Raw genomic sequence first — 27,645 nt, 5'->3', positions numbered from 1 at the left:
GTGCGCTTGGAGGAGCGGGACAAGCTGAGCGGGACGGCCAGGAAAGACGCGCAGGAAAGACGCGCAGGAAAGACGCACCGGGGCGGGGAAAGAGCGTGAGGCTAAGGTAGGGGCGCGCTCGCGGGGGGGCGGGGCGCGCTCGCGGGGGGGCGGGGCGCGCTCGCGGGGGGCGGGGCGCGCTCGCGGGGGGGCGGGGCGCGCTCGCGGGGGGGCGGGGCGCGCACGGGCCCCCTGGGCACCTGACATTGCGCGCTGCGGAGGAGAATGGCGCTGTTTCCTTGTTCAGCTGTTCCAGCCCTCAGGTTCTGGGGCCTGCGAGGTGCGCGGGCGTGGACCCGCTGGCCTCGGTTCGTTCCGGGCGGGGGCGGCTGTGGTGCCGGGCGGGGCCCAGGGAGGAGACCGACCCCCTCAGGCGAGCAGGGATGTCAGGCTTCCCCATGCGTGGTCAGCGGGACGATTGGAGAAGCTGAAAATGGCAAGTCGCGGCTCAGGCGGCTCTGAAGGGCGTTCTGGAGTCCCGATGGCAACGGTTTCTCGTTTCTTCCAAGGGTATTTTGGACGTGTGTAAACAACACTTAATGTTCGTTCTTGACACCGGGCCCCCGTTTTAGTTAGATTCTGTTCTGTACCTCTCTCTTTTTTTTTTCCCCACTTAACGTGTTTTGGAGTTACTTCCATTCTAAACTTAAGTGCTTTCTCAGTGTTTTATGCTAGTCTGTAGAATTCCATTCTTTGGACGTTTCATACTTAATTTAACCAGTCTCGTGTTGAAAATGTTTCTAATCTTTGGTTATTAGAAATAGTGCTGTGTTCAATAACCTTGTTCGTACTCCACCTTTTGGATAAATCTCTAGTAGTGGAAGTCCTGTGTCTAGATTTTATTGCCCCACATAAACGTTGTGCAATGAATACTCCCACCAGCATATGTTCATACTCTTACTGAGGTTCATACACAGTAACTGCACATTTTGAATCCTTGTCTAGAAATCAGACGTACAAGTGGAAAAATCTTAAGACCATAGTTGTTAATCACAGTTGTTAGGAAACTAACTTCATGCCCAATAATGGACAAATATTTCAGTAAATAATGGTACATTCACTTAATGCCTTCTTACACAACTACCAAAAATACTGAAGAGTTTAATAAAGAGATACCAAGGAGGAGTCTTTCTTTCATCCAGGAAACTTTTGTTGGACTTATCATCCACCAGACTGTTCCAGGTGCAGTGATGGAGCAGGGGTCACATTGTTGCCTCCATGGAGCTTATTTCAGTTTCAGAATCTGCAGGCAGTTGTGTGGTTGGGGCATGGCTAAATAGTGACCTTATCAATCAGTGAGTCCTTGCTACCACTTGCGGCCCAGACTGGAGGCCTGACGGCCCCGTGGAGAGCAGTGTGCTTGCACAGGCTGTCTACGGTTTGGAATTTCTGCTTTCGAGCTTGTATCTTAGGGGCTCCTGATTGAAAGTGCCCTTTGTCTCCGTTTTCCAAGCAGTGTCTGTGCTTGCTCCTCAGCTTACCCCTGCTCTCAGTAAATCTCATTCCATGTAGCATTTGCTTAGTATTTTCTAGATGTTTGGTAGAATTCTGTCTGTGTGTTTTTCAGTGACAGACGGTTCACTTGTGTAAACAAAAAGTCCACATTGAGTACCCTGAGTGATACCTTGCACTCGAGTAGGCACTCGACAGTGGGTTTTATTTCAATACCAGCGAGTAGCTGTTCAGTTTTCCACAGACGCCAACCGGATGTCAGATGTAACTGAATTCTGACTCTGTCATGCTGGAGATAGCACCAGATTCCACAGGTTAAGGGCGGTTAACCTCACTTCAGCCACTGATCCAGGTCCACTGTGCTTCTGACCAGCTGACTACAGATTGGAGCTGCCCGTGACCCTTCCTCTGATGTGATTAATCTACAGCCGCTCACAGAGTTCAAGAAACTGGTTCCCTGGGTAGATTGCTAGTTTCTTATAAAGGCTATTAAAAAGTATGAATGAACAGCCAGATAAAGAGACGCCCAGACTGAGGTCTGGGAGAGCTCCAAATGCAGGAGCTTCTGTCCCCGTGGGGTTTGGGGCCTGGCCCGTGGAAGCTTTCTGAACCACTTGCTTTTGGGTTTTCATGGAGATTCCAACCCTCTAATTGTGGTTGGTTTCCCTGGCAACCATACCGCATCCTTAGGGGATTTCCAATAATCACCTCATTAACATAAACTCAGCCTAGTTGTAAGAGGCTTGTTATGAATAACAGGACACTCATTTCACTTCATAGCTCTGAAGGGATTTCAGGGCCTGAGGCCAAAAGACCAAATACTGTAACAAAAGGTGTTCCCATTGCTCTTAGGAAATTCTAAGGGTTCTGGGACTAAGACCAAAAGTATATATTGTTAGATATAGTCAAAGCTATGTTTTTTCCAGTAGTCGTATATGGATGTGAGAGTTGGACTATAAAGAAAGCTGAGCGCCGAAGAATTGATGCTTTTGAACTGTTTTGGAGAAGATTCTTGAGCATCCCTTGGACTGCAAAGAGATTCAAAGTCAATCCTGAAGGAAGTCAGTCCTGAATATTCATTGGAAGGACTGATGCTGAAGCTGAAACTCCAATACTTTGGCTACCTCATGTGAAGAACTGACTCACTGGAAAAGACTGATGCTGGGAAATATTGAAGGCAGGAGTAGAAAGAGTAGACAGAGGATGAGATGGTTGGATGGCGTCGCTGACTTGATGGACATGAGTTTGAGCAAGCCCTGGGAGTTGGTGATGAACAGGGAAGCCTGGTGTGCTGCAGTCCATGGGGTTGCAAAGAGTCAGACAGGACTGAGCGACTGAACTGAACTGAATATATATATAATTCTCTACGTTGTCAACAACAACAAAAAATTCTAAATCACAATATCACAACTTTCCTCTCATTCCTTTTGTATTTCCCATAATTTTCATTTAGAAGGAGCACAGAAATGTTTGGCTGAGGACCTTAAGTGAACAGATGTTCTCGACGCTATGTGAAGTGGACGTTTAATAGCTGTGGTTGTAGCCAGAGCCATCTTTTTCCTTCCTAACTATGGTTTTCAGAAACCAAATGGAAAACCCCATTGGAGATTTCACTGATGTGCGCTCAGGAGAGCTGCCTTGTCTGGTGCTTTTATGGAAGACTTGGGTGGAGGAGAACTTTCTGCAGAATCTGTGGGCATCTCTGGAAGAGCATGGAGAGGAGTGGGAAAGCATTGTTTCCCTGCTGTGTCTCCTGTACTTTCTGCTGGGAGATTTACAGCTGTGGATTCTTTCAAGAGACTGTTGGAACCATCTCTGGCTCTGTTGCTTCTGGCTCTGGCAGCCAAGGCTCAGGGTGCTTGAGCGACTTAATGAAGCGGTGGTGACTAGGGCTCTGACTCCCCCTTTGGTGCCTTCAGCCCTGCCTTCCCTTGCCAGTCCCTCTTTCTCGTTACATACTTCTCTGAGGCCTGTTCTTTGGAAGCCAAGACGATGGTCTGCCAGGAGAGGCATTGCAGGTGGACCGAGTGGCCAGTGAGCCCCTGAGCTGCACTGTCCTCGGCCCCGGACTGTGAGAGGCAGCTGTGCAGTGTGCCCTCAGGAGGGAGGGCGACAGGCACCCTAACGGGAAGAAGGGGAGCCAGTACTGTCACTCTTCAGAGGAGGGCGAAGGTGCCTTCTTACTGGGCTGAGCAGTGGCTTCATGAAGGAGGTGGCCTTGGCTCTGGGAGACTCTAGACATGCTGAGGGGCAAAAGGAGCTGGGTTTAGAGTGAGTACAGAACCAGGAAAGGAGAGGTCCATGAGGGAGTGGTGGGCCTGAAACTGTCACTGTAGGGGGGTGTGTGGTGCTAAGATGCTCTGGTGCTGTGGGATCCGAGGGCATCAGGGAGAACCTCAGCAGCAGGGTGTAAGCAGGTGAGTGTGCAGATTGTGCAGGAGCAAAGGAAAACCAGAGGCAATGGGCAAACAGTGAGCTCGGACCACACTCCTGGAAGATAGGCTCTGGGTCGTCCTGACCTGTGTCTGAAGATGTGCTTTTAGAGTGCTGATTTCTTACCTGAATCACGAATGAGTAAAATAAATACTCTGTTTCCTCTTTTTGTGTTTGTATTCAGTTTAGATTTATCAATCATTTGGGGTGGGTTTTCGTCTCAGTTTGTTTAATCTCTTCCTGTCAGGAAGGGGTCTATACCGAGGGCCGAAGTCCTAGCTGTGGGGCATCGGGGCCTTCTGGAAGATGGGCATGGTGGCTGCCAGCCTTCGGGTGAGAGGCAGTGCTCTGTGCAGTGGGGCCGGCCGTCTTGAACTCTGCACAGGCTGCCAGCATGCTACCAGCTGGTGATGAAGTTGTGTGGCTCAGGTAGATGCCGAATGAGGCCCCGAGAGCAGATCAGGAAGCCCAGAGCCTTCAGGCCCACCCCGGGCTCTGCCTGTGTGCCCGTGGCCGTACACTTGCTTCAGGTGGATGCATTCAGGTGCTGCTCCTGTCGTGCAGTTTGTGTTGTCTCTGTCTTCTTTCTGGTGCTTCCTGGCTGTGGAGCCTCTTGCTGAGTCCTGATGCCTGTCCAAAGCAAGCCGGTGGCATCTTTATTGTGTGTCTTGCTCCTTTTTTCTTGTGGAAGACCATCTCATACTCCAAACAGTCAGTATTGTGAGAGTCTCAGCTCCTGGCTTCTGCAGATGACCTGAGACTCCTGGAGTTTTGCGGGGTGACCCTCAGCTCCAGTCGGCTCCCGCCTTGCCTGGGTTGTATCATATATTTGGCTGCTATATAAAATGAGCAGCCTCCTGAATGGTTGTGAACATAGAAGATGGAGTCTCTACAGCAGTTTGAATCCCTCAGTGTCAGGATATGAGTGTTCCTTTTTGAAATGGTGTCTTGAACCTACTTAATTAACATCCTGTTAATATTTGGCAAAGATGGGTGCAGTAAAGGACAGAAATGGTATGGACCTAACAGAAACAGAAAACATTAAGTAGAGGTGGCAAGAATACACAGAAGAACTATATGAAAAAGATCTTCATGATCCAGATAACCACGATGCTGTGATCACTCACCTAGAGCCAGACATCCTGGAATGTGAAGTCAAGTGGGCCTTAGGAAGCATCACTAAGAACAAACCTAGTGGTAGGCGATGGAATTCCAGTGGAACCATTTCAAATCCTAAAAGATGATGCTGTGAAAGTGCTTCACTCAAAATACCAGCAAATTTGAAAAACTCAGCAGTGGCCACAGGACTGGAAAAGGTCAGTTTTCATTCCAATCCCAAAGAAAGGCAGTGCCAAAGAATGTTCAAACTACCGCACAATTGCACTCATCGCACATGCTAGCAAAGGGATGCTCAAAATTCTACAAGCCAGGCTTCAACAGTACGTGAAATGTGAACTTCCAGATGTTCAAGCTGGATTTAGAGAAGGCAGAGGAACCAAACTGGTTTGATCATCATCGAAAAAGCAAGAGAGTTCCAAAAAAACATTTACTTCTACTTTATGCCAAAGCCTTTGACTGTGTGGATCACAACAAACTTGTAGAAAATTCTTAAAGAAATGGAAATACCAGACCACCTTACCTGCCTCCTGAGAAATCTGTATGCAGGTCAAGAAGCAACAGTTAGAACTGGACATGGAACAACAGACTGATTCCAAATTGGGAAAGGAGTACGACAAGGCTGTATATTGTCACCCTGCTTATTTAACTTATGTGCAGAGTACATCATGAGAAATGTCAGGCTGGATGAAACTCAAGGTGGAATCAGGATTGCCAGGAGAAATAGCAATAATCTCAGATATGCAGGTGATACCACCCTTATGGCAGAAAGGGAAGAAGAAATAAAGAGCCTCTTGATGAAAGTGAAAGAGGAGAGTGAAAAAAGTTGGCTTAAAGCTCAACATTCAGAAAACTAAGATCATGGCATCTGGTCCCATCACTTAATAGCACATAAGCAAATAGCAAATAGCAAATAGCAAATAGATGGGGAAACAATGGAAACAGTGAGAGACTTTATCTTTTGGGGGGCTCCAAAATCACTTCAGATGGTGACTGCAGCCATGAAATTAAAAGACATTTGTTCCTTGGAAGAAAAGTTATGACCAACCTAGACAGCATATTAAAAAGCAGAGATGTTACTTTGCCAACAAAGGTCTGTCTAGTCAAAGCTATGGTTTTTCCAGTAGTCATGTTTGGATGTGAGAGTTGAACTATAAAGAAAGCTGAGTGCCAAAGAATTGATGCTTTTGAACTGTGGTGTTGGAGAAGATTCTTGAGAGTCCCTTGGACTGCAAAGAGATCCAGCCAGTTCAATCCTAAAGGAAATCAGTCCTGAGTATTCATTGGAAGGACTGATGCTGTAGCTGAAACTCCAATACTATGGCCACCTGATGTGAAGAACTGACTCATTTGAAAAGACCCTGATGCTGGGAAAGATTGAAGGCGGGAGGGGAAGGGGATGACAGAGGATGAGATGGTTGATTGGCATCACCGACTCAATAGACATGAGTTTGAGCAAGCTCCAGGAGTTGGTGATGGACAGGGAAGCCTGGAGTGCTGCAGTTGATGGGGTCACAAAAAGTCAGACACGACTAAGCGACTGAACTGAACTGAATATTTGGCAAAAAGTCTGAGATGTTTAATTTGCTTTAAATGTCACTGAGTATTTATCACATCCTTTCTATGTTAGGGTGTTTGGCTCTGCAGAGAGCATCCCAAGTTGTCTTGGCTCTAGCTTGAGCCTTCACCAGCTTTCGATAACAGGAATTGTGAAATGATACTTTCCTGAATTGCACAGTCCCCATTAACCTGAAATTTCTGCCCCCAAATAGATCTTGATTTTGGAGTTTCTGTGTTATCCATGATAAGAAAGATGGTCGTGTGTGGGGCGGGAAGGCAGCGTGGTCACTCTTGGTGGTGGGGTTGGTGGAAGGCAGACACTGCTCGCTCTTGCCGGCGTCAGCTCGGCTGTCAGCGGTTGCCTGGCTGTTCTCCTTTTCTGTCAGTATTCCAGGTGGAGGATGGTCCGTATCTTGTTTTGCTGGTGCCTCAAGTGACACTGGAGGTGGAGGCCACGGTCAGAAGAAGTTTCTCCTGCAGGACATCGCTGAGCTGATTAAGACCAGAGCCTGCCAGAGGGTGGTGGTCATGGTGGGGGCCGGCATCAGCACGCCCAGCGGTATCCCAGACTTCAGGTGCCTTGCGCTCCCAGAGCTCGTCCCACAGCTCCCCCCACTCCCTGCTGTCTCTTGGGCTCAGAGCCTCTCGCTTCTCTCTGCAGGTCTCCAGGGGTTGGCTACTACAGCATCCTCCAGCAGTACAGGCTCCCCTACCCTGAGGCCATTTTTGAGCTCTCATTTTTCTTTCATGACCCCAAGCCATTTTTCACTTTCGCCAAGAAGCTGTACCCTGGGAACTATAGGCCTAATGCTACTCACTACTTCCTCCGGTTGCTACATGAGAAGGGGCTGCTTCTGCGGCTCTACACACAGAACATCGACGGGCTTGAGAGAGGTGAGCCTCTGTCCTGTTTCACACTTTTTCGCTCCTGCAGGGAAGGCTCAGGTGCCTGTTTCTGGGTAGGGCTGAGGCCTAGTGCTTATTTCCCATCCTTGTGGCTGATTTTGACCCAAGAAGTTTTGCCATTATCTCCACCAAAAATGTCCTCTTGGTGTTTTAAGTATCACTGTTAGGACCTCATTGGCAGACCCATTTTCTAGGTTGTGAGTTTGTGATAGAGCTAAAGTTGGCATTGGGAGCTTCTGGTTTTACTGATCTGATGGCTTTCCTTTTTCAGGTTTTCATTATGGAATTTTTTGAGCACACAGTGAGAGGAATGTGATGAACACTCATGGCCTCATTATCTCATCACGGCCAGTCCTGTTTAACCTATGTCCTACCCCCATCTTCTCTCACCCCTGAGTATTTTGAAGCAAATCCCTCTCATCATAAATTTGATCTATAAATCCAGCAATGGATATCTTTAGAAGGTAAAGCCTTCTAAAACACAGCTGTGATATCATTATCACAGAAAGAAATCACTAACAGTTCCTTAATATCAAATTCATTGTGGTGATTTCTTGACTGTACCTAGCTGATGGCCGCGTGGAGTGACTCATGGGTCATGCTGACCTCTGGCCGTGCACTCTGGAGAAGCAGTTGCTGGGCCGTTTCTTTTCTGCAGGTGCTGACGGGCAGCTCTCAGCAAGCCAGCAGCAGCTCAGCCAGGCTACAGATGTCTTGTGAATTGAAAAAAGGAGCTGTCTCAACTCCAGGAAAATGTTTACTTGCTAGAAGGACTCTACAACCTGGAACCACATAGGCAGTAGTGAACACCCCATGGGGATGATCTCTTTCTTGGAGTGCAGCAGCGCAGGCCTGTGGGAAGTGGGAGTGTGCGGCCGTGACCGTCACATGCGTAGAGTGGGGACGGTGGGGAACACGGCCACAGGGGCCAGGTCTTCATAGCCGTGGCCTTCCAAAGCTCGTGGTGGCAACAGCACTTGCACGATAAGTCTCCTTTTGTTTGCTTTTCCACAGGTTTTAGGAAATGTCTTTATATTAGCAGTATTTTCTTACTCTTGGTGTCTGTAGCACAGAAAATGGTTTTCGTGGTGTTGGGTGTAATTTGATCTAGACTTACGTCAGATGTTTTTCTACTGTGTTTTCACAGGCTTTTTTTTTTCTTTTGCTATTCATTCATTAAAAAAATTTCCAGACATTAACAGGAATCAGCCACAGGTATACATGCATCTCCTCCCTCTTGAACCTCCCCCCTACCTCCGGCCCCTGTAGGTTGCCACGGACACTGGCTGAGCTCCCGGAATCATCCCGCAGAGTCTCGCGGGCTGTCTAGGCCACAGTGGCGGTGGATGTGCTTCCGTGCCACTGTCTCCATCTGTCCCGTCCTCTCCTCCTCCTCACCCCGTGCCCATAAGTCTGCTCTTCATGTCTGCGTCTCCACTGCTGCCCTGTGAAGAGGTCCATCAGTACTCTCTTTCCGGATCCCACGATGTTTGTTTCTCTCTTCCTGATTTACGTCACTCTGTGTAATAGGCTCTAGGTTCATCCCCTCATTAGCACTGACTCGAGCACATTCCTTTTTAGAGCTGATATCCCACTGTAGACATGTACCACAGCTGCTTCATCTGGTCGTCCGTCGGTGGACGTCTGGGCTGCTTCCATGTCCTAGCTGTTTGTAGATAGTGCTGCAGTGAACACTGAGGTGCTTGTGTCTTTTCCAGTTACAGTTTTCTCAGAGTTTACGCCCAGTAGTGGGACTGTTGGGTCATATGGTAGTTTTATTCATAGTTTTTTTAGGAATCTCCGTATTGTTTTCCGTAGTGGCTGTATCAGTGTCCATTCCCACCAACTGTGTCAGAGGGCTCCCTTTCCCCCACACCCTCTCCAGTGTTCACTGCTGTAGGCTTTTTGACGACGGCTGTCTGACTGCTGTGAGCTGGTGACCCGCTGCACTCTTGGAGCATGTTTTCAGTCATGAGCGATGCTGAGCATCTTTTCACGGGCTTCCCTGGTGGCTCAGATGGTGAAGAGTCTGCCTGCCATGCAGGAGACTGGGTTTGCTCCTTGAGTTGGGACAATCCCCTGGAGAAGGGAATAGCAGCCCGCTCCAGTATTCTTGCCTGGGAAATCCAGTGGACAGAGGCGCTTGGTGGGCTGTAGTCCATAGGGCTGCAAAAAGTGCCAGACACAACTGAGCAACTCACACACACACACACAATTATGAGCCATGTCGGTGATTTATTCCATGTGCTTTGCTTTAACTGTGAGTTGGCTCCTTGTCAAAGCCTTATCACTGAGCTTATTCTGATCAGCGGGGTTTTGTCTGGGTTATAGAGGCAAGGCTTCCACGGAGGAAGGGCTGAGGCTCCTCCTGGGGGCCTGCCACACCCAGAGGTGACACTGAGGGGCTTGTGTGCCCACCCCAGAGGCGGCAGCACTTAGCTTCGGTTTGAATTTCAGCATCTGGCATCCCTGCCTCAAAGCTCGTTGAAGCTCATGGATCCCTTGCCTCGGCCACCTGCACCATCTGCCGGAGACCCTACCCAGGGGAGGACTTCTGGGTAAGTTGTCACAGAGAGTTCTTTCCCGCTGCACTTCTCACTGGCCGTGATCTGGAGAAGTGGCACTTTATAAGCATTGTGTTGGAAGGACAACAGAACAGTGATACTATGAAAATGATTTTCTTTAATTAAAAAAAATTAATATTTACTTGTCAAAATTAAGGCCGTACAGACAACAAGGATTTACTGTACAGCACAGGGAACTATATTCAGTATCTTTAATAACCTGTAAGGGGAAAGAATAAAAAAATACACAGACAGATATATGTACAGCCACATCACTTTGCTGTACGCATGAGGCTAACGCAATGTTGTAAATCAGCTATACTTCAGTATTTTTTTAATGTGCAAGTCCTAACTCCCAGGATCTATGAATATAAACTTATTGGGCCACAGGATATTTGCAGATTAAAAATATTAAGGAAATACAAAATATGCAGGGAAAAGTGAGTCTGCCTTCTGCCAGTTCCTGTAGCCCATTTGCTGTGTGTGTATATAAACAGACGTGCACATTTCTATGTACCTACACCCACACACAGTGAGTTTTTTCCACTAATGGGATAACTAATATTCACATTGCTTTGTCCCTGAGCAAAATTTCATAGATATCTTGTGTCGGTAACTACAGCTCTGCTTACTGTTTTTAGTTAACTGTAGAGCGTTGCTATTCTTCATTTACTATGTCGTGTCCGACTCTTTGTGATACCGTGGACTGCAGCACGACAGGATTCTCTGACCTTCACTATCTCCCAGAGTTTGCTCAGACTCATGTCCCTTGAGTCAGTGATGCCATCCAACCATCTCATCCTCTGTTGCCCCTTCTCTTCCCGCCTTCAGTCTTTCCTAGCCTCAGGGTCTTTTCCAATGAGTCAGTTCTTTGCATCAGGTGGCCAAAGTATTAGAGCTTCAGCTTAGCACCAGACCTTCCAATGAGTATTCAGGGTGGATTTCCTTTAGGATTGACTGGTTTGATCTCCTTGCTGTCCAAGGGATGCACAAGAGTCTTGTCTAGCACCACAGTTTGAAAGCATCAATTCCTCAGAGTTCAGTCTTCTTTATGGTCCAGCTCTCACATCTGTACATGACTACTGGAAAAACCATAGCTTTGACTATATGGACTTTTGTTGGCAAAGTGATGTCTCTGCTTTCTAATACGCTGTTTAGGTTTTTCATAGCTTTTCTTTCAAGGAGCAAGTGTCTTTTAATTTCGTGGCCGCAGTCACCATCCACAGTGATTTTTGAGCCCAAGAAAATGAAGTCTGTCACTGTTCCATTTTCTTCCCCATCTATTTGCCGTGAAGTGATGGGACCAGATGCCATGATCCTGGTTTTCTGAATGTTGAGTTTTAAGCCAGCTTTTTCACAACGCACAGCCTTGATGTGCTCCTTTCCCAATTTTGAACCAGTCCATTGTTCCATGTATGGTTCAAACTGTTGCTTCTTGACCTGCATACAGGTTTCTCAGGAGGCAAGTAAGGTGGTCTGGTATTCCCATCTCTTTAAGGATTTTCCACAGTTTGTTGTGATCTATACAGTCAAAGGCTTTAGAGTGGTCAGTTAAACAGAAGTAGATGCTTTTCTGGAATTACCTTGATTTCTCTGATACAATGGATGTTGGCAATTTGATCTCTGGTTCCTTTGCCTTTTCTAAATCCAGCTTGAACATGAACGTGAATGTGAACATGAAGTCGCTCAGTCGTGTCCGACTCTTCGCGACCCCATGGACTGTAGCCCACCAGGCTCCTCTGTCCATGGGATTTTCCAGGCAAGAGTACTGGAGTGGATTGCCATTTCCTTCTCCAAGGGATCTTCCCAACCCAGGGATCGAACCCGGGTCTCCCACATCGTAGACAGACACTTTACCGTCTATTGCAGCCTAACTTGAAGGATTTTGAGCATTACTTTGCTGGCATGTGAAATGAGCACAATTGCACGTTAATTTGAGCATTCTTTGGCAAAGCATTTCTTTGGGATGGGAGTGAAAACTTATCTTTTCCAGTCCTGTGGCCACTGCTGAGTTTTCCAGATCTTCTGGCATGTTGAGTCTGGCTAATGTTTTGTCAATTTTGTTTATCTTCTCAAAGAACCAGCTTTTGGTTTTATTAATTTTTACTATTTTTCCTTTCATTTCTTTTTCATTTATATGGTTTATTTCCGTACCAATTTTGTTTTGTTCTTTTTCGAGTTGTTTTAGGTGTGATGTTAGGTTATCTCTTCGGTGTTTTTCTTGTTTTTAGAGGTAAGATTGTGTTGCTATAAAGTTCCCTCTTAGAACTGCTTTTGCTGCATCCTGTAGGCTTTGAGTTGTTGTGTTTTCATTGTCATTTGTTTCCAGAAGTTTTTTGATTTCCCTTTTGATTTCTTCAGTAACGTATTGCTTATTTAGAGACGTGTTGTTTAATCTCCAAGTGTTTCTTACAGTTCTTTCTTGTAATTGATATCTAGTCTCACAGCCTTGTGGTCGGAGAAGATACTTGATATGATTTCAATTTCCTTAAATTCACTGAGATTAGATTTGTGACCCAAGATATGGTCTGTCCTGGAGAATGTTCCATGTGCACGTGAGAAGAAGGTGTGTTCTTCTGCATTTGGGTCGAGTGTCTCGAAGATGTCAATGAGACCCAGCTCATCTAGTGTGTCCTTTAAGACTTGTGTTTCCTTGTTAGTTTTCTGCTTCGATGATCTGCCCGCGGCGTGGGGGGTGTTACAGGCCCTTCTCTCAGTTTCTTCTCTGTCTGCCAGTGTCTGTCTTCTGTATTGAGGTGCTCCTGTGTTGGGTGCATAGATATTCACAGTTGTTATGTCTTCCTCCTGGGTTGATCCTTTGATCATTATGTGATGTCCTTCCTTATCTCTTGTAATCTTCTTTATTGTAAGGTCTATTTTGTCTAATATGAGGATTGCTCCTCCAGGTTTCTCTTGATTCCCATTTGCATGGAATATATCTTTCCATCCTCTCACTTTCAGGCTGTATGTATCTTTAGGTCTGAAGTGCGTTTCTTGCAGACAGCATATGTATGGGTCTTATTTTTGTACCCATTCAGCCAGTCCGTGTCTTTTGGTTGGAGCATTTAATCCATTTTCATTTAAAGTAATTATTGATATATATGTTTCTATTGCCATTTTCTTAATTGTTTGGGGTTGATTTTTTATCTTTTTTCTTCTCTTATATTTCTTGACTATATAAATCCTTTTAATATTTGTTGTAAAACTGGTTTGGTGGTACTGAATTCGCTTAACTTTTGCTTGTTTGAAAAGCTTTTTATTTCTCCATCAATTTTGAATGAGATCCTCACTGGGTACAGTATTCTTGGTTGTTGATTTTCCCCTTTCAGTACTTTAAACATATCCTGCCATTCCCTTCTGGCCTGCAGAGTTTCTGCTGAAAGATCAGCTATTCAGCACATGGGGCTTTCCTTGAACGTCACTTGTTGCTTTTCCCTTGCTGCTGCTAATATTCTTTCTTTGCGTTTAGTCTCCGACAGCTTGATCAGCATGTGTCTTGGCGCGCTTCTCCTTGGGTTGATCCTCTGTGGGACTCCTTGTGCCTCTTGGACTTGATTGACTATTTCCTTTTCCATGTTGCGGAAGTTTTCAACTATGATCTCTTCTAAAACTTTCTCATATCCTTTCTTTTTCTCTTCTTCTTCTGGGATGCCTATAATTGGAACGTTGGTGCATTTGAAATTGTCCAGACGTCTCTAAGACTGTCCTCAGTTCTTTTCATTCTTTTTACTTTATTCTGCTCTTCAGAAGTTATTTCCACCATTTTGTCTTCCAGCCACTGATCCATCCTTCTGCTTCAGATATTCTGCTATTGATCCCTTCCAGAGCATGTCTAACTTCAGTAATCAAGTTCTCTGTCCCTGTGTGTTTGCTCTGTAATTCTTCCAGGGCTTTGTGAATTGACTCTTGCATTTTCTGCATTTTGTTTTCCAGGGTTTCGATCATCTTTGCCACAATTATTCTGAACCCTTTCTCAGGTGGTTTGCCTGTTTGCTCTTCACGTGTTTGGACTTTGGTGTTTCTCATCTGTCCCTTCATCTGTGTAGTGTTTCCCTGACTTTTCATCATTTTCTAAGGTTACTGTGTTTGAAGTCTCTCTTCCCCGGGCTTCAGTGTTGAATTCTTTCTTCCTTTTGGTTTCTGCCCTCCCACGGTTGGTCCAGTGGTCTGTGTGAGCTTCCTGTGGGGTGAGACACTGCTGGGTGTTTTCTTTTTGTTTGTTGGCTCGTTTTTCCTCTGATGGGCAGGGCTGAGTGAGGTGGTGATCCTGTCTGCTGATGGTCGGGTTTGTATTTTTGCTTTGTTTGTTGTTTAGATGGGGTGTTCTGCACAGGGTGCTACTGGTGGTTGTGCGATGCCAGGTCTTATATTCGGGTGGTTTCCTTTGTGTGAGTTCTCACTATTTGAAGCGCCCTAGGGCTAGTTCTCTGTAAGTCAGCGTCTTGGAGTCAGCGCTCCCACTCCAGAGGCTCGGGGCTTGATCTTCAGTGCTGTCTCAGAGAGGGCCTGGGTGGAGGAGGACTGGCAGGCCCAAGCCCGGGGCTTGTAACACGCGGTCTGGGGAGAGTTCCCACATGGACGCTGGAGGACCTCACACAGTGGCCTGGGCTAAAGGCAGGCAAACACCGCGTCTCCTCTGCTCTAGACAGCGGTTCATCCGGGTGTGATCGCCAGACCTGCAGCCTGTGAGCACGTGTTCTGGAGGTAGCTTCTGGTTTCCCTGTGTTGTATTCTAGATTCCACATACGAGTGATATCATATGGTATTCATGTTTCTCTGTCTGCCTTTGCTTAGTCTTACAGTCTCTCGGCCCATCCATGTTGCTGCAGATGGCTTTATTTAATTCTTTTTAATGGCTGAGTGATACACCTTTGTGTGTATATATATATATATATATACCGTATCTTTTGAATCTTAGAATGGCTTTTTTTTGTTGTTTTAAAGTAGAGTAAGGTAGAGTGGAAAATCTTAAATAAAGGTGAAACTGAAATAACGACATGGCACAGAATCCTGTCTTTTTTTAATTGAGGTGAATCCACGTCACATAGAATTAGCCATTGTACAGTGTTCACTCTTGAGGTGAATTCGCGTCACATAGAATTAGCCATTGTACAGTGCATGCTGTATTGGTATTTAGTGCTTTCACTGTGCTGTGCAGCCACCACCTCTGTCTACCTCTGGAGTATTCTCATGACCCACAGGAGAACCCTGTATCCAGTAATCAACCTTAATTCCCTCCCTGACCCCGAGCCCTTAGCAACCACAGATCTTTATTCATATTATTTTATTGAAGTATAGTCAAACCGGTCAATCCTAAACAAAATCAACCCTAAATATTCATTGCAAGGATGGATGCTGATGCTACAACTCCAATACTTTGGCCATCTGATACATGAAGAGCCAACTCATTGCAAAAGACCGTGATGCTGGCAAAGATAGGGGGCAGGAGGAGAAGGGGCTGACGGGATGAGGTGGTTGGATGGCATCATAGACTCAATGAACATGAGTTTGTGCAAACTCCAGGAGATAGTGAGGGACAGGGAAGCCTGGTGTGCTGCAGTCCATGGGGTTGCAAAGAGTTGGACATAACTTAGTGACTGAGCAGCGAACAGCAATAGCTGATCCACAGTGCTGTCTTCGTGTTAGTGTTAGTGTATCAGTGTTGCATTAGTGTCAGTGTTAGTGTATTCGTGTGTTTAGTGTTAGTGTACGAGTGTGTTTAGTACTAGTGTGTCAGTGCTGTGTTAGGGTTAGTGTTAGTGTGTTAGTGTATTCAGTACTAGTGTGTTAGGATATCCAGTGTTAGTGTACGAGTGTGTTTAGTACTAGTATGTCAGCGCTGTGTTAGGGTTAGTATTAGTGTGAGTGTTGTATGAGTGTGTGTAGTGTTAGTGTACGAGTGTGTTTAGTACTAGTGTGTCAGTGCTGTGTTAGGGTTAGTATTAGTGTGAGTGTTGTATGAGTGTGTGTAGTGTTAGTGTACGAGTGTGTTTAGTACTAGTGTGGCAGTGCTGTGTTAGGGCTAGTATTAGTGTGAGTGTTGTATGAGTGTGTGTAGTGTTAGTGTCTGAGTGTGTTTAGTACTAGTGTGGCAGTGCTGTGTTAGGGTTAGGGTTAGTGTGTTAGTGTATTCAGTACTAGTGTGTTAGGATATCCAGTGTTAGTGTACGAGTGTGTTTAGCACTAGTGTGGCAGTGCTGTGTTAGGGTTAGTATTAGTGTGAGTGTTGTATGAGTGTGTGTAGTGTCAGTGTCTGAGTGTGTTTAGTACTAGTGTGGCAGTGCTGTGTTAGGGTTAGTATTAGTGTGAGTGTTGTATGAGTGTGTGTAGTGTTAGTGTCTGAGTGTGTTTAGCACTAGTGTGGCAGTGCTGTGTTAGGGCTAGTATTAGTGTGAGTGTTGTATGAGTGTGTGTAGTGTCAGTGTCTGAGTGTGTTTAGCACTAGTGTGGCAGTGCTGTGTTAGGGCTAGTATTAGTGTGAGTGTTGTATGAGTGTGTGTAGTGTCAGTGTCTGAGTGTGTTTAGTACTAGTGTGGCAGTGCTGTGTTAGGGTTAGGGTTAGTGTGTTAGTGTATTCAGTACTAGTGTGTTAGGATATCCAGTGTTAGTGTACGAGTGTGTTTAGTACTAGTGTGGCAGTGCTGTGTTAGGGCTAGTATTAGTGTGAGTGTTGTATGAGTGTGTGTAGTGTTAGTGTCTGAGTGTGTTTAGTACTAGTGTGGCAGTGCTGTGTTAGGGCTAGTATTAGTGTGAGTGTTGTATGAGTGTGTGTAGTGTTAGTGTCTGAGTGTGTTTAGCACTAGTGTGGCAGTGCTGTGTTAGGGCTAGTATTAGTGTGAGTGTTGTATGAGTGTGTGTAGTGTCAGTGTCTGAGTGTGTTTAGCACTAGTGTGGCAGTGCTGTGTTAGGGTTAGTATTAGTGTGAGTGTTGTATGAGTGTGTGTAGTGTTAGTGTACGAGTGTGTTTAGTACTAGTGTGGCAGTGCTGTGTTAGGGTTAGTATTAGTGTGTTAGTGTTAGTGTTAGTGTGTTAGTGTATTCAGTGCTAGTGTGTTAGGATATCCAGTGTTAGTGTACGAGTGTGTTTAGCACTAGTGTGGCAGTGCTGTGTTAGGGTTAGTATTAGTGTGAGTGTTGTATGAGTGTGTGTAGTGTTAGTGTACGAGTGTGTTTAGCACTAGTGTGGCAGTGCTGTGTTAGGGCTAGTATTAGTGTGAGTGTTGTATGAGTGTGTGTAGTGTCAGTGTCTGAGTGTGTTTAGCACTAGTGTGGCAGTGCTGTCCTAGTTCCCAGTGTGCAGCGGAGTGGCTCAGTGCACGCGTGTGGGCCCTTTCTCAGACTCCTCCCCCATATAGGCTCTTATGGAGCATTGACTGCCCTGCGCTATGTAGTGGGTCCCTGTTGGTTATCTGTTGGACATCCAATATTTACTAGTGTGTATACGGTAAACTCCTGATTGAGTCCTCCCTACCGCAGTTCCTCTTTGGTGACCATCAGTTTGTTTCTGAAACCTGTGAGTCTTTTCTGCTTTGTGAACGAGTGCATTTGTATCCTATAAACAGTCAGACCCCATGGGCGCGTGACGCCTGTCGTGCTTGTCTGTGTCTGACCTCGTGCGGCAGTCTCTGGGCGCGTCTGTGCTGCCTCAGGCGTCTCTGCTGTTTCTTGACGGTCACGTGATATTCCGTGTGGTGTCTGTGCCACGTCGTCTTTATCCATTCCTCTGTCAGCGTGTCAGCATTCCGTGTACGTTGGTGATCGTGATTTTGCCTTTTCTAGAATGTCATAGAGTTGGAATAATACAGTAAGCGGTCTTTCTCATTGACTTCTTTCACTTAGTATTATGTATTTAAGGTTCCTCCATGTCTTTTCATGGCCTGATAGCTGTTTGGTTTTTTTTTTGAGGCGGAGTTGAAAAAGTTGGCTTAAAGCTCAACATTCAGAAAACTAAGATCATGGCATCTGGTCCCATCACTTCATGAGAAATAGATGGGGAAACAGTTGAAACAGTGTCAGACTTTATTTTTGGGTGCTCCAAAATCACTGCAGATGGTGATTGCAGCCATGAAATTAAAAGATGCTTACTCCTTGGAAGGAAAGTTATGACCAACCTAGATAGCATATTTAAAAGCAGAGATGTTACTTTGCCAACAAAGGTCCATCTAGTCAAGGCTATGGTTTTTCCAGTACTCATGTATGGATGTTAGAGTTGGACGGTGAGGAAAGCCGAGTGCCCAACAATTGATGCTTTTGAACTGTGGTGTTGGAGAAGACTCTTGAGAGTTCCTTGGACTGCAAGGAGATCCAACCAGTCCATCCTAAAGGAGATCAGTCTTGGGTGTTCATTGGAAGGACTGATGCTGAAGCTGAAACTCCAATACTTTGGCCACCTCATGTGAAGAGTTGACTCATTGGAAAAGACTCTGATGCTGGGAGGGATTGGGGGTAGAAGGAGAAGGGGATGACAGAGGATGAGATGGCTGGATGGCATCACGGACTTGATGGACATGGGTTTGGGTAGACTCCGGGAGTTGGTGATAGACAGGGAGGCCTGGCGTGCTGTGATTCATGGAGTTGCAAAGAGTTGGACACGACTGAGTGACTGGACTGAACTGAATATTCCAGTGTCTGGATGTGACACGGTCTGTTTATCACCTACTGAAGGACACCTTGGTTGCTTCCAGGTTTTGGTAATTATGAGTAAAGTTGTTACAAACATCCATATGCAGGTTTTCTGTGGATGTGCTTTCAGCTCCTCTGGGTGAATACCAGAGAGTGTGCCTGCTGGCCCTATGGTAAGACTGCGCCTCGTCTTTGTCTCCAGAGCGGCCGCCCCATTTCACATTTCTAGCCACAGTGAATGTGAATTCCTGTTGCTCTGCATCAACAGCACTTGGTGTTGATTTTGGCCGTTCTTGTAGGTGGATACTGGTATCTCATTGTTTTAATTTGCAGTTTCCTAGTGACACATAACAGAGAAGGCAGTGGCACCCCACTCCAGTACTCTTGCCTGGAAAATCCCATGGACGGAGGAGCCTGGTAGGTTGTATTCCATGGGGTCTCTAAGAGTTGGACACTACTGAGCGACTTCACTTTCACGTGTCACTTTTATGCTTTGGAGAAGGAAATGGCAACCCACTCCAGGGTTCTTGCCTGGAGAATCCCAGGGACAGGGGAGCCTGGTGGGCTGCCATCTATGGGGTCGCACAGAGTTGGACACGACTGAAGTGACTTAGCAGCAGCAGCAGCAACATATACTGTGGAACTTGTTTCTCATACTCATTTGCCATCTGTATCTTCTTTGGTGAGGTCTTGGGCCCATTTTTAAACTGAGTTGCCTGCTTTCTTCTTGTGAGCTTTAAGAATTCTTTGCGCTATCAGGTTTGTCTTCTGCAAGTGTCCTCTCCTCCTCTGTGACTTCTCTCGTCCTCTTGATGTTGTCTTTCGCAGAGGAGGAGTTTCTCGTTTTAACGAGGGAGGTCTGCTTTACCGCATCGCTCTCTCAGTGATCATCTTTTTCCGTATCGTATCGGCTGGTCCGAGCCTCTTGCTTTCTGCATGAACTGTAGGGTCTCCTTTTCGCTGTTTTCTGATGATCTAAAGCTTCTGTCTTTGGAGCCGTGCACGTAGTTGCGCTTTGTCTCTGTGCTGCTGCTGTGCAGTCCCTCAGTCGTGTCTGACCCTCTGTGACCCTATGGACCTTTGTAGAGCTTCCCGAATCTGTTTGATATCTTTTTGATTTTTGCTTAAAAAACCCAAGCCCTCAGTCATGGTGATTCCTCTGGACAGTGGCTGCCCCATGCCTGTGGACCTTGTGTTCCCTCTTCGGACCCTGGGTTAAACACCTCTGAGGTTGCCTCACGCTCTGCCCAGAAGCCCTGGCCACTCTTTTCTACATCCTGTCTTGTTCCCCTGGGTGCTGCATTCTGAGTCTTCCTCCTGATCTACTTTCCAGTTTATTGATACATTGTTTTTCCATAGAGGATAAAGCCCCTCCTCTGAGCTTTAATTTTCAGTACTCTACTTTTTATTACTTCGAGTCCTATCTGGTTCCTTTCCAAATCCACTGCAATACTTTGTATAGCTTTTTATCTCCAACAAGTATTTCAGACCTGTCCTTTAAAAAATTTAAGCATAATACAGTTTTCATCTGGATCTGCAAATATCTAAAGTCCCTGAATAGTCCGTTTCTTTTGTCTGTTGTTTCTGTTGCTCCTTACTGGGTTCAGCCTGAAAAACACATTTGCATTAGCGGTGAAGGTTTACCTTATAAGGCAAGTGTCTTTTCCCTTAGTTTCCTCTTCTGGTGTCTAGCCCAAGTATGAACAAGTGTTCAGTTCAGTTCAGTTGCTCAGTCGTGTCCGACTCTTTGCAACCCCATGAATCGCAGCACGCCAGGCCTCCCTGTCCATCACCAACTCCCGGAGTTCACTCAGACTCACATCCATCGAGTCTGTGATGCCATCCAGCCATTTCATCCTCGGTCGTCCCCTTCTCCTCCTGCCCCCAATCTCCTCCAGCATCAAAGTCTTTTCCAATGAGTCAACTCTTCGCATGAGGTGGCCAGAGTCCTGGAGCTTCAGCTTTAGCATCATTCCTTCCAAAGAAATCCCACGGCTGATTTCCTTTAGAATGGACTGGTTGGATCTCCCCGCAGTCCAAGGGACCCTCAAGAGTCTTCTCCAACACCACAGTTCAAAAGCATCAATTCTTCGGCGCTCAGCCTTCGTCACAGTCCAACTCTCACATCCATACATGACCACAGGAAAAACCATAGACTTGACTAGACGGACCTTTGTTGGCAAAGTAATGTCTTTGCTTTTGAATATACTATCTAGGTTGGTCATAACTTTTCTTCCAAGGAGTAAGCATCTTTTAATTTCATGGCTGCAGTCACCGTCTGCAGTGATTTTGGAGCCCCCCAAAATAAAGTCTGACACTGTTTGCTCTGTTTCCCCATCTATTTCCCATGAAGTGATGGGACTGGATGCCATGACCTTCGTTTTCTGAATGTTGAGCTTTAAGCCAACTTTTTCACTCTCCTCTTTCACTTTCATCAAGAGGCTTTTTAGCTCCTCTTCCCTTTCTGCCATAAGGCTGGTGTCATCTGCATATCTGAGGTTATTGATATTTCTCCCGGCAATCTTGATTCCAGCTTGTGCGTCTTCCAGCCCAGCGTTTCTCATGATGTACTCTGCATAGAAGTTAAGTAAGCAGGGTGACAATATACAGCCTTGATGTACTCCTTTTCCTATTTGGAACCAGTCTGTTGTTCCATGTCCAGTTCTAACTGTTGCTTCCTGGCCTGCATACAGATTTCTCAAGAGGCAGGTTAGGTGGTCTGGTATTCCCATCTCTTTCAGAATTTTCCACAGTTTATTGTGATCCACACAGTCAAAGGCTTTGGCATAGTCAATAAAGCAGAAATAGATGTTTTTCTGGAACTCTCTTGCTTTTTCCATGATCCAGCGGATGTTGGCAATTTGATCTCTGGTTCCTCTGCCTTTTCGAAAACCAGCTTGAACATCAGGAAGATCACGGTTCACGTATTGCTGAAGCCTGGCTTGGAGAATTTTGAGCATTACTTTACTGGCATGTGAGATGAGTGCAATTGTGCGGTAGTTTGAGCATTCTTTGGCATTGCCTTTCTTTGGGATTGGAATGAAAACTGACCTTTTCCAGGCCTGTGGCCACTGCTGAGTTTTCCAAATTTGCTGGCATATTGAGTGCAGCACTTTCACAGCATCATCTTTCAGGATTTGAAATAGCTCAACTGGAATTCCATCACCTCCACTAGCTTTGTTCGTAGTGATGCTTTCTAAGGTCCACTTGACTTCACATTCTAGGATGTCTGGCTCTAGATGAGTGATCACACCATCATGATTATCCGGGTTTTGAAGATCCTTTTTGTATTCCTGCCACCTCTTCTTAATATCTTCTGCTTCTGTTAGGTCCATACCATTTCTGTCCTTTATCGAGCCCATCTTTGCATGAAATGTTCCCTTGGTATCTCTAATTTTCCTGAAGAGATCTCTAGTCTTTCCCATTCTCTTCTGTTCCTCTATTTCTTTGCATTGATCGCTGAAGGCTTTCTTATCTCTCCTTGCTATTCTTTGGAACTCTGCATTTAGATGCTTGTATCTTTCCCTTTCTCCTTTGCTTTTCGCTTCTGTTCTTTTCACAGCTATTTGTAAGGCTTCCCCAGACAGCCATTTTGCCTTTTTGCATTTCTTTTCCATGGGGATGGTCTTGATCCCTGTCTCCTGTACAATGTCACGAACCTCATTCCATAATTCATCAGGCACTCTATCAGATCCAGGCCCTTAAATCTATTTCTCACTTCCACTGTATAATCATAAAGGATTTGATTTAGGTCATACCTGAATGGTCTAGCGGTTTTCCCTACTTTCTTCAATTTCAGTCTGAATTTGGTAATAAGGAGTTCATGATCTGAACAAGTGTAGCAGGATATAATGACTCACATCTGCTTCACCTTGGCCTGCAAGTAGGAGGTCTGTGGATAGTGTTGAGAGTCATAAGTCCAGCCAGTGAGTTCAAGCTGACCTGAATGTCTTCAGGGCTAAGGTCCCGTCAGGATCACTTCAGCTAAAATCAGGGACAAATCTATACTGTTGCTTTCATTGAGTAGCACCTGTTGTAAGCCAGATGCCTACAGAGCACTGCTGAGGACTCTTTAATTAGTACAGTGGACTTTGGACATGGGTTTGAACTGTGTGGGTTGAACTGTGGTTTGAACTCATATGTGGATTTTTAAGAAAATAACTGTGAACTCTGGGACTATATGATCCACAGCTGATTGAATCACAGATACAGAACCACAGATATGGACGAACCATGTGTACAGAGGGCTTAACCTAAATTTTGTGCAGATTTCCGTTGTGCAAAGGATTGTCGCCCCGGCCCCCGTGTTGTTTGAGGGTCAGCTGGGCTTCCTCACCAGCTGAGCGCCTCTGACAGGCACTCCTGCAGGGCGCAGAGCATAGTGGTCAGTGTGTCAGATGTCGTGTGGTATCCCAGATCTGTTTTCAAATCCTGCCACCTCCCCAGGTTCTGGGTGCTATAGGGAATAAAGCTGGCAGAGTGTTAGTAACTGCTGAAGCTGGGTTCTTCACACACACGGGCGTCACTGTGCTTCTGTCTCAGCTGTTGGGACTGTTTGACACTTGCTCAGTAAGAAGTTGGTTTTGCCTTTTCTAGTGTGCCGTATGGCTCCTTCAGACCACTCTCCCTGTGTCACCCAGGCCGACGTGATGGTGGACAGGGTCCCCCGCTGCCCCGTCTGCTCTGGCGTCACGAAGCCTGACATCGTGTTCTTCGGGGAGCCGCTGCCTGCTAGGTTCCTGCTGCATCTGGCTGACTTCCCCATGGCAGACCTGCTGCTCATCCTTGGGACCTCCCTGGAGGTTCGTCAGCAGGCCTAATGGTGCACAGATGTGTGGGGAGGAGGCTAGCGAGACAAGGCAGAGGAAGTGAGGGCTGGTGGGACACTCTGGGGCCCTGCCTTTGGAATATGAGTGGATTCATCATGTGAGGAGGCAGTAGTGGTCCAGGCCAAGAGAGCGGCAGTCTGCATGGGAGGACGGGGGGGAGGAAGGTGTCCAGAGTGCGGGTGGGCACGACGCGTGAGGGCAACGGTGTCAGGCAGGAGCAGGCTCCCAAGGCTGCATCTATCACAGAGACCGGTTTTCTGTAGAAGCAGTGAGACCAGGGCTGTATCTGGTCATCCTGGAGATCAGAGAGATCTGGGAACTGGATGAATTGAGCACATATCCAGGAGGCTGAGCATAGTCAGACTTGGGGACTGTGAGAGATGGCAGAGGGGAGGAGGGCTGGACTTAGAGCCTGGCGTCTCTTCGAGGACTGAGGAGGGAGGTGTCTGTCTCTCCTGTGGGAGGTCAGGGCCTTTGCTGAGGCGTCTGGATTGGGGTTGCCGAATTCAGTTCTGCACATGCGTTTTGAGGTGCTTGGGAGATGCATCTGGACCGGACGTTTGGGAAGCTTCTAAAGGCTGTGATGAGACCCTGAAGGCACTGTGCCTGATTGGATTCAGGCACCACGGGGGCAGAGGAGCCAGAAAGACCTGTGCCCAGGCCTCCAACCAGCCAGAGGCCCAGAGCTGTGTGTGTTTTCCCCGAGTTTGCCAGGCCCCGTTGTAGCGGGTGCATCAGGAGCCCCTCAGTGGCGGTCCCTCTGAGGGGTCGGGCACTTGCCCTCAGGGAGCAGGAACAGATAGATGGGCTATCACATCACTGGTGAGTGGATGGGGAGGGCAGGTGAGATGCGTGGATGAACTTCAGCAGGGGGACCTGCAGGAGCCAGGAGAGGCAGGAGAGACGGGCGTGGATGAGAGGGAGGCTCGGGGAGGGGGACGCACGGGCTGAGACCGCGCAGCGGGAGCGCTCCTGCGGAACGGAAGCGGTGCTGGGTTTTCTCCGTACCCAAGGTCTGGCCTTGGTCAGGCTGCACCTCCAGGGCCTCAGGGACTGTGGCAAAGGTCCTGAGGGCCTGGGAAAGCGCGCACCCTGCTCCTCACCTTTGGGCAATTTTTCAGGTGGAACCTTTTGCCAGCTTGTCTGATGCCGTGCGGAGCTCGGTGCCCCGACTGCTCATCAACCGGGACTTGGTGGGGTCCTTGGCTAGGAATCCTCGGGGCAGGGACGTGGTCCAGCTGGGGGACGTGGTCCATGGTGTGAAAAGGCTGGTGGAGCTTCTCGGCTGGACAGATGACATCCAGGACCTCATCCAGAGGGAAACTGGAAAGGTATGGCCTGCTGCAGAGTCACAGGAGGGGTCTCTTCTGCTCCGGGGTCTGCTTGACCTTGAGCAGAGCGCTGTTTGGCTAACACTGTAACAGTAACAGGTAATATTGCTGTTAACTCTGCACCAGGCACTGTGCGGGCCGTCTGTGTGCTTATTAATGAGGTGCTGTGATTGTTATTCCCGCCATTTAGACATGAAGAAACTGCCGCCTTGTGCCTGCTCCGAGTGGCAGATGAGGGTCCAGGCCCACGGGGCTGTCGTTCCACAGCCATCCCACTTCAGCTCTCTGTGCCCTAAAATGAAGGAGCACCACACAGCTTCAGGCTAAGACGTGGTTCTCAAGTTCTTAGAACCAGTATGGGATGATGCTTTTAGGACAGTGTGAGAGCCATTGACTTATCTACTGGCGGTAGAAAGCCAGAGCCTTCATTGCTCTAGGTATCAAACCTCCTCCAAGTGAAGTTTCCCACGAGAATCAGTTAGCATGTATAGCCTTTATGTGAGGGCTGATTTTCTACAGGGGGCAGCATTAAACGTCTGAAGTCTGTCTCTCAAGAGGATTGTTTACGACTACAGCCAGGTGTCACCAGAATGCTCCTGTTCTCGCCTCGGGAAACCTTCCTGCCTTTGGCTGTGCCTGCCTTAGGGCTTTAGCACCATGGGTCAGCCCTTTCCTCTCATCTCCACTGGCAAAAGCCCCCAGCCTTTGGCTACAGGCTCTTTTCTTACCAGCTTGGACCAAAGTGAGAACGTGAGGCTTTTTAAGGCTACGAGAACTCGCAGTTACATTGTTCTCATGGAGTTAGACGTCACTGCCCTTCAATCCAGAGTCTGGCTCTTAGGGATAAGCTGCAGGGCGGTGTCATTTCTCAGTTCACTGGAGGAAATAGTCATGCCTGTCACATGGCTTTATCACCTGATGCAAGTCCAGCTAACACGACGCTTTCACTTTGCATCTCCAGAGGAACAGCAGCAGATGCCGCCCTCCCAGGGGAGTAGAGGCCTTGGTCATGTCCACTTGGCAGCTTACACAGGAGCCTTTCCTTACCTAGGGACTGACTGCCTGCTTTCATATAAGCACAAGTACCCGCTATGGGCTTTTGGAATTAGTCCTATATGATTTGACCTGAGCCATTTTCTAGTTCCAGAGAAATCTGTGTAGTGTACAATTTTAGGGGTTTATTTTAAGAGTTGCTGCCCAAGAGTAAACACTAAGGGGTGAATGGAAGTGAAAGTTGGATCACCTTTCCAAATAGTCAGTGTTCTTGAGCACGTGAGCCTCAGTATGTCTATATTGGTTACTTAAGCAAAGCCCTTTTAGCCACCCAGTTTTGCCCAGACCTGCTTGGCATCGTCTTAACTTGGTTAAATAGCATTTGCAGACAGAAAAGCTTCCATTTAATGAAACTTTGATTCCAGGCCCTCACATGTGCCCAGTGTGTTCTCAGTAACCAATTTCCTCTTTGTGTTCCAGTTTGATGGCTGGGACAGACTGTGAGGAATGCCTCTCACACCAGAGGTTACTTGGGAGTCACTGCCCATTTCTGATGAAGACTTCTGCCTGAGGAACAGCTCGGGCACATTTACAAATTAAGGCCGAACCAGAAGACGCAACCCGAGGCTGCCCCTGGAGTGTCTTCCTGGGTCGTAAACCCTGTGCACTCAGGGTCACTCGTCACAGATGTGAAGGCGCTGCCTGGGCTGACTTTGTTGTTTACCTCTTCACTCTGCTGAAGCTCTTAATGTCAAAAGCTTTCTTCTGACGGTGAATCTTTTGAACTCAGACTGCCTAGAACCCCAAGTTGGGATCCATCTGAAGGGCAGGGTCAACGTCTGTCCACCGGGGCGAGCAGCCCCAGCCATCTCCCGGGAGTGGGTCTGGGTCCCAGGTAATGCACTCGAGTCTTCCAGCACCCTGGCCTCTTTAGTAGGCTTATTTTTAGTCTGTCCTTTTCTGGCATGAAATAAATTTTAATACAGAAACTGGGCATTCCTTCATTTTTGTCACCTAAACGGGACAGGAATGGGGAAACTTCGAGGTGTGGGTGTTTCTCCTCTACTGCCTGAGGACCGAGAACATTTGTCCCTGAATACATCCACAGGCCCTTCAGGGCACCCAACACACCCTTTTCCCTGAGGCCTTTCACATCAACCCCAGAAACTCATCTGTTTCAGACCATTCTAGCAGCCTTCCCCCGCAACCAGGCCTTTTCCCATTAATGCTGCGTGAATTAACCTCTAAGACAGAAGGCATTGCTCACTTGTTAGCAGCCACACTGCTGTTTGGGCAGAACCTACTGGGGTCTTCCTGCTTTGGCACAGGCCCTGTCTGGGGCTGCCCCAGGCGCAGCTCCTGCCCCTCAGTGCTCCCTCCTCCTTGGAGTCTTACCTCCCCACTGGACCCCTAGGCTAGAGCCCCCTGGAGCAGATTTCACTGACAAACTGCTCAGGAGACCTGGTGGCCTGATACATGAGTGGTCATCCAGGAGAAGAGCTGCATTCTAAGAAAGACGTGATTCTGCTTCTACTTAACGTGCCTTTCCTTTCTATTCTGCACACGTATTCACACGCACGCATGCGCACGCACACATCCTCGCCTGGGACTCTATTTCAAAAAGGCGTTTTCATGAAGCTCTGTGGTACACAACCGAAATCTAGACTTACGGTTTCAGGAGAGACATTTTCCTTCATATATTTAATGATCTAAGCCAACAGGAAGGATTGAGATTCTCAGAGCCACTGATAACTTGGGCACTGAGCCAGGACAAAAAATACAAGAGGCTACCAGCTCTGC

At 47.2% G+C, this 27,645-nt stretch overlaps 1 protein-coding gene across 2 annotated transcripts; it reads left to right on the top strand.

The window, feature by feature from the left end:
• The first annotated feature begins 264 nt into the window (after positions 1-264).
• Positions 265-26,785, top strand: SIRT3 (sirtuin 3). Of its 2 annotated transcripts, XM_068976819.1 has the most exons (7): positions 265-347; positions 6,987-7,175; positions 7,262-7,494; positions 9,964-10,064; positions 23,333-23,494; positions 24,643-24,852; positions 26,326-26,785. In XM_068976819.1, the coding sequence occupies exons 1-7, from the start codon at positions 265-267 to the stop codon at positions 26,347-26,349; spliced, it is 1,002 nt and encodes a 333-aa protein (XP_068832920.1). In that variant the 3' UTR covers positions 26,350-26,785. The 2 variants fall into 2 exon arrangements, with proteins under 2 accessions (XP_068832920.1, XP_068832922.1); XM_068976821.1 differs by lacking the exons at positions 265-347; positions 6,987-7,175; positions 7,262-7,494 and having other exon boundaries at positions 9,959-10,064; positions 23,289-23,494.
• Positions 26,786-27,645: the final 860 nt, after the last annotated feature.

Source organism: Capricornis sumatraensis, chromosome 8 (genome assembly GCF_032405125.1).
Source record: "Capricornis sumatraensis isolate serow.1 chromosome 8, serow.2, whole genome shotgun sequence".
NCBI classification, from domain to species: Eukaryota; Metazoa; Chordata; class Mammalia; order Artiodactyla; family Bovidae; genus Capricornis; species Capricornis sumatraensis.
The sequence above is the reverse complement of the archived record's forward strand: the minus strand, read 5'-3'. Positions and strand labels throughout refer to the sequence as shown.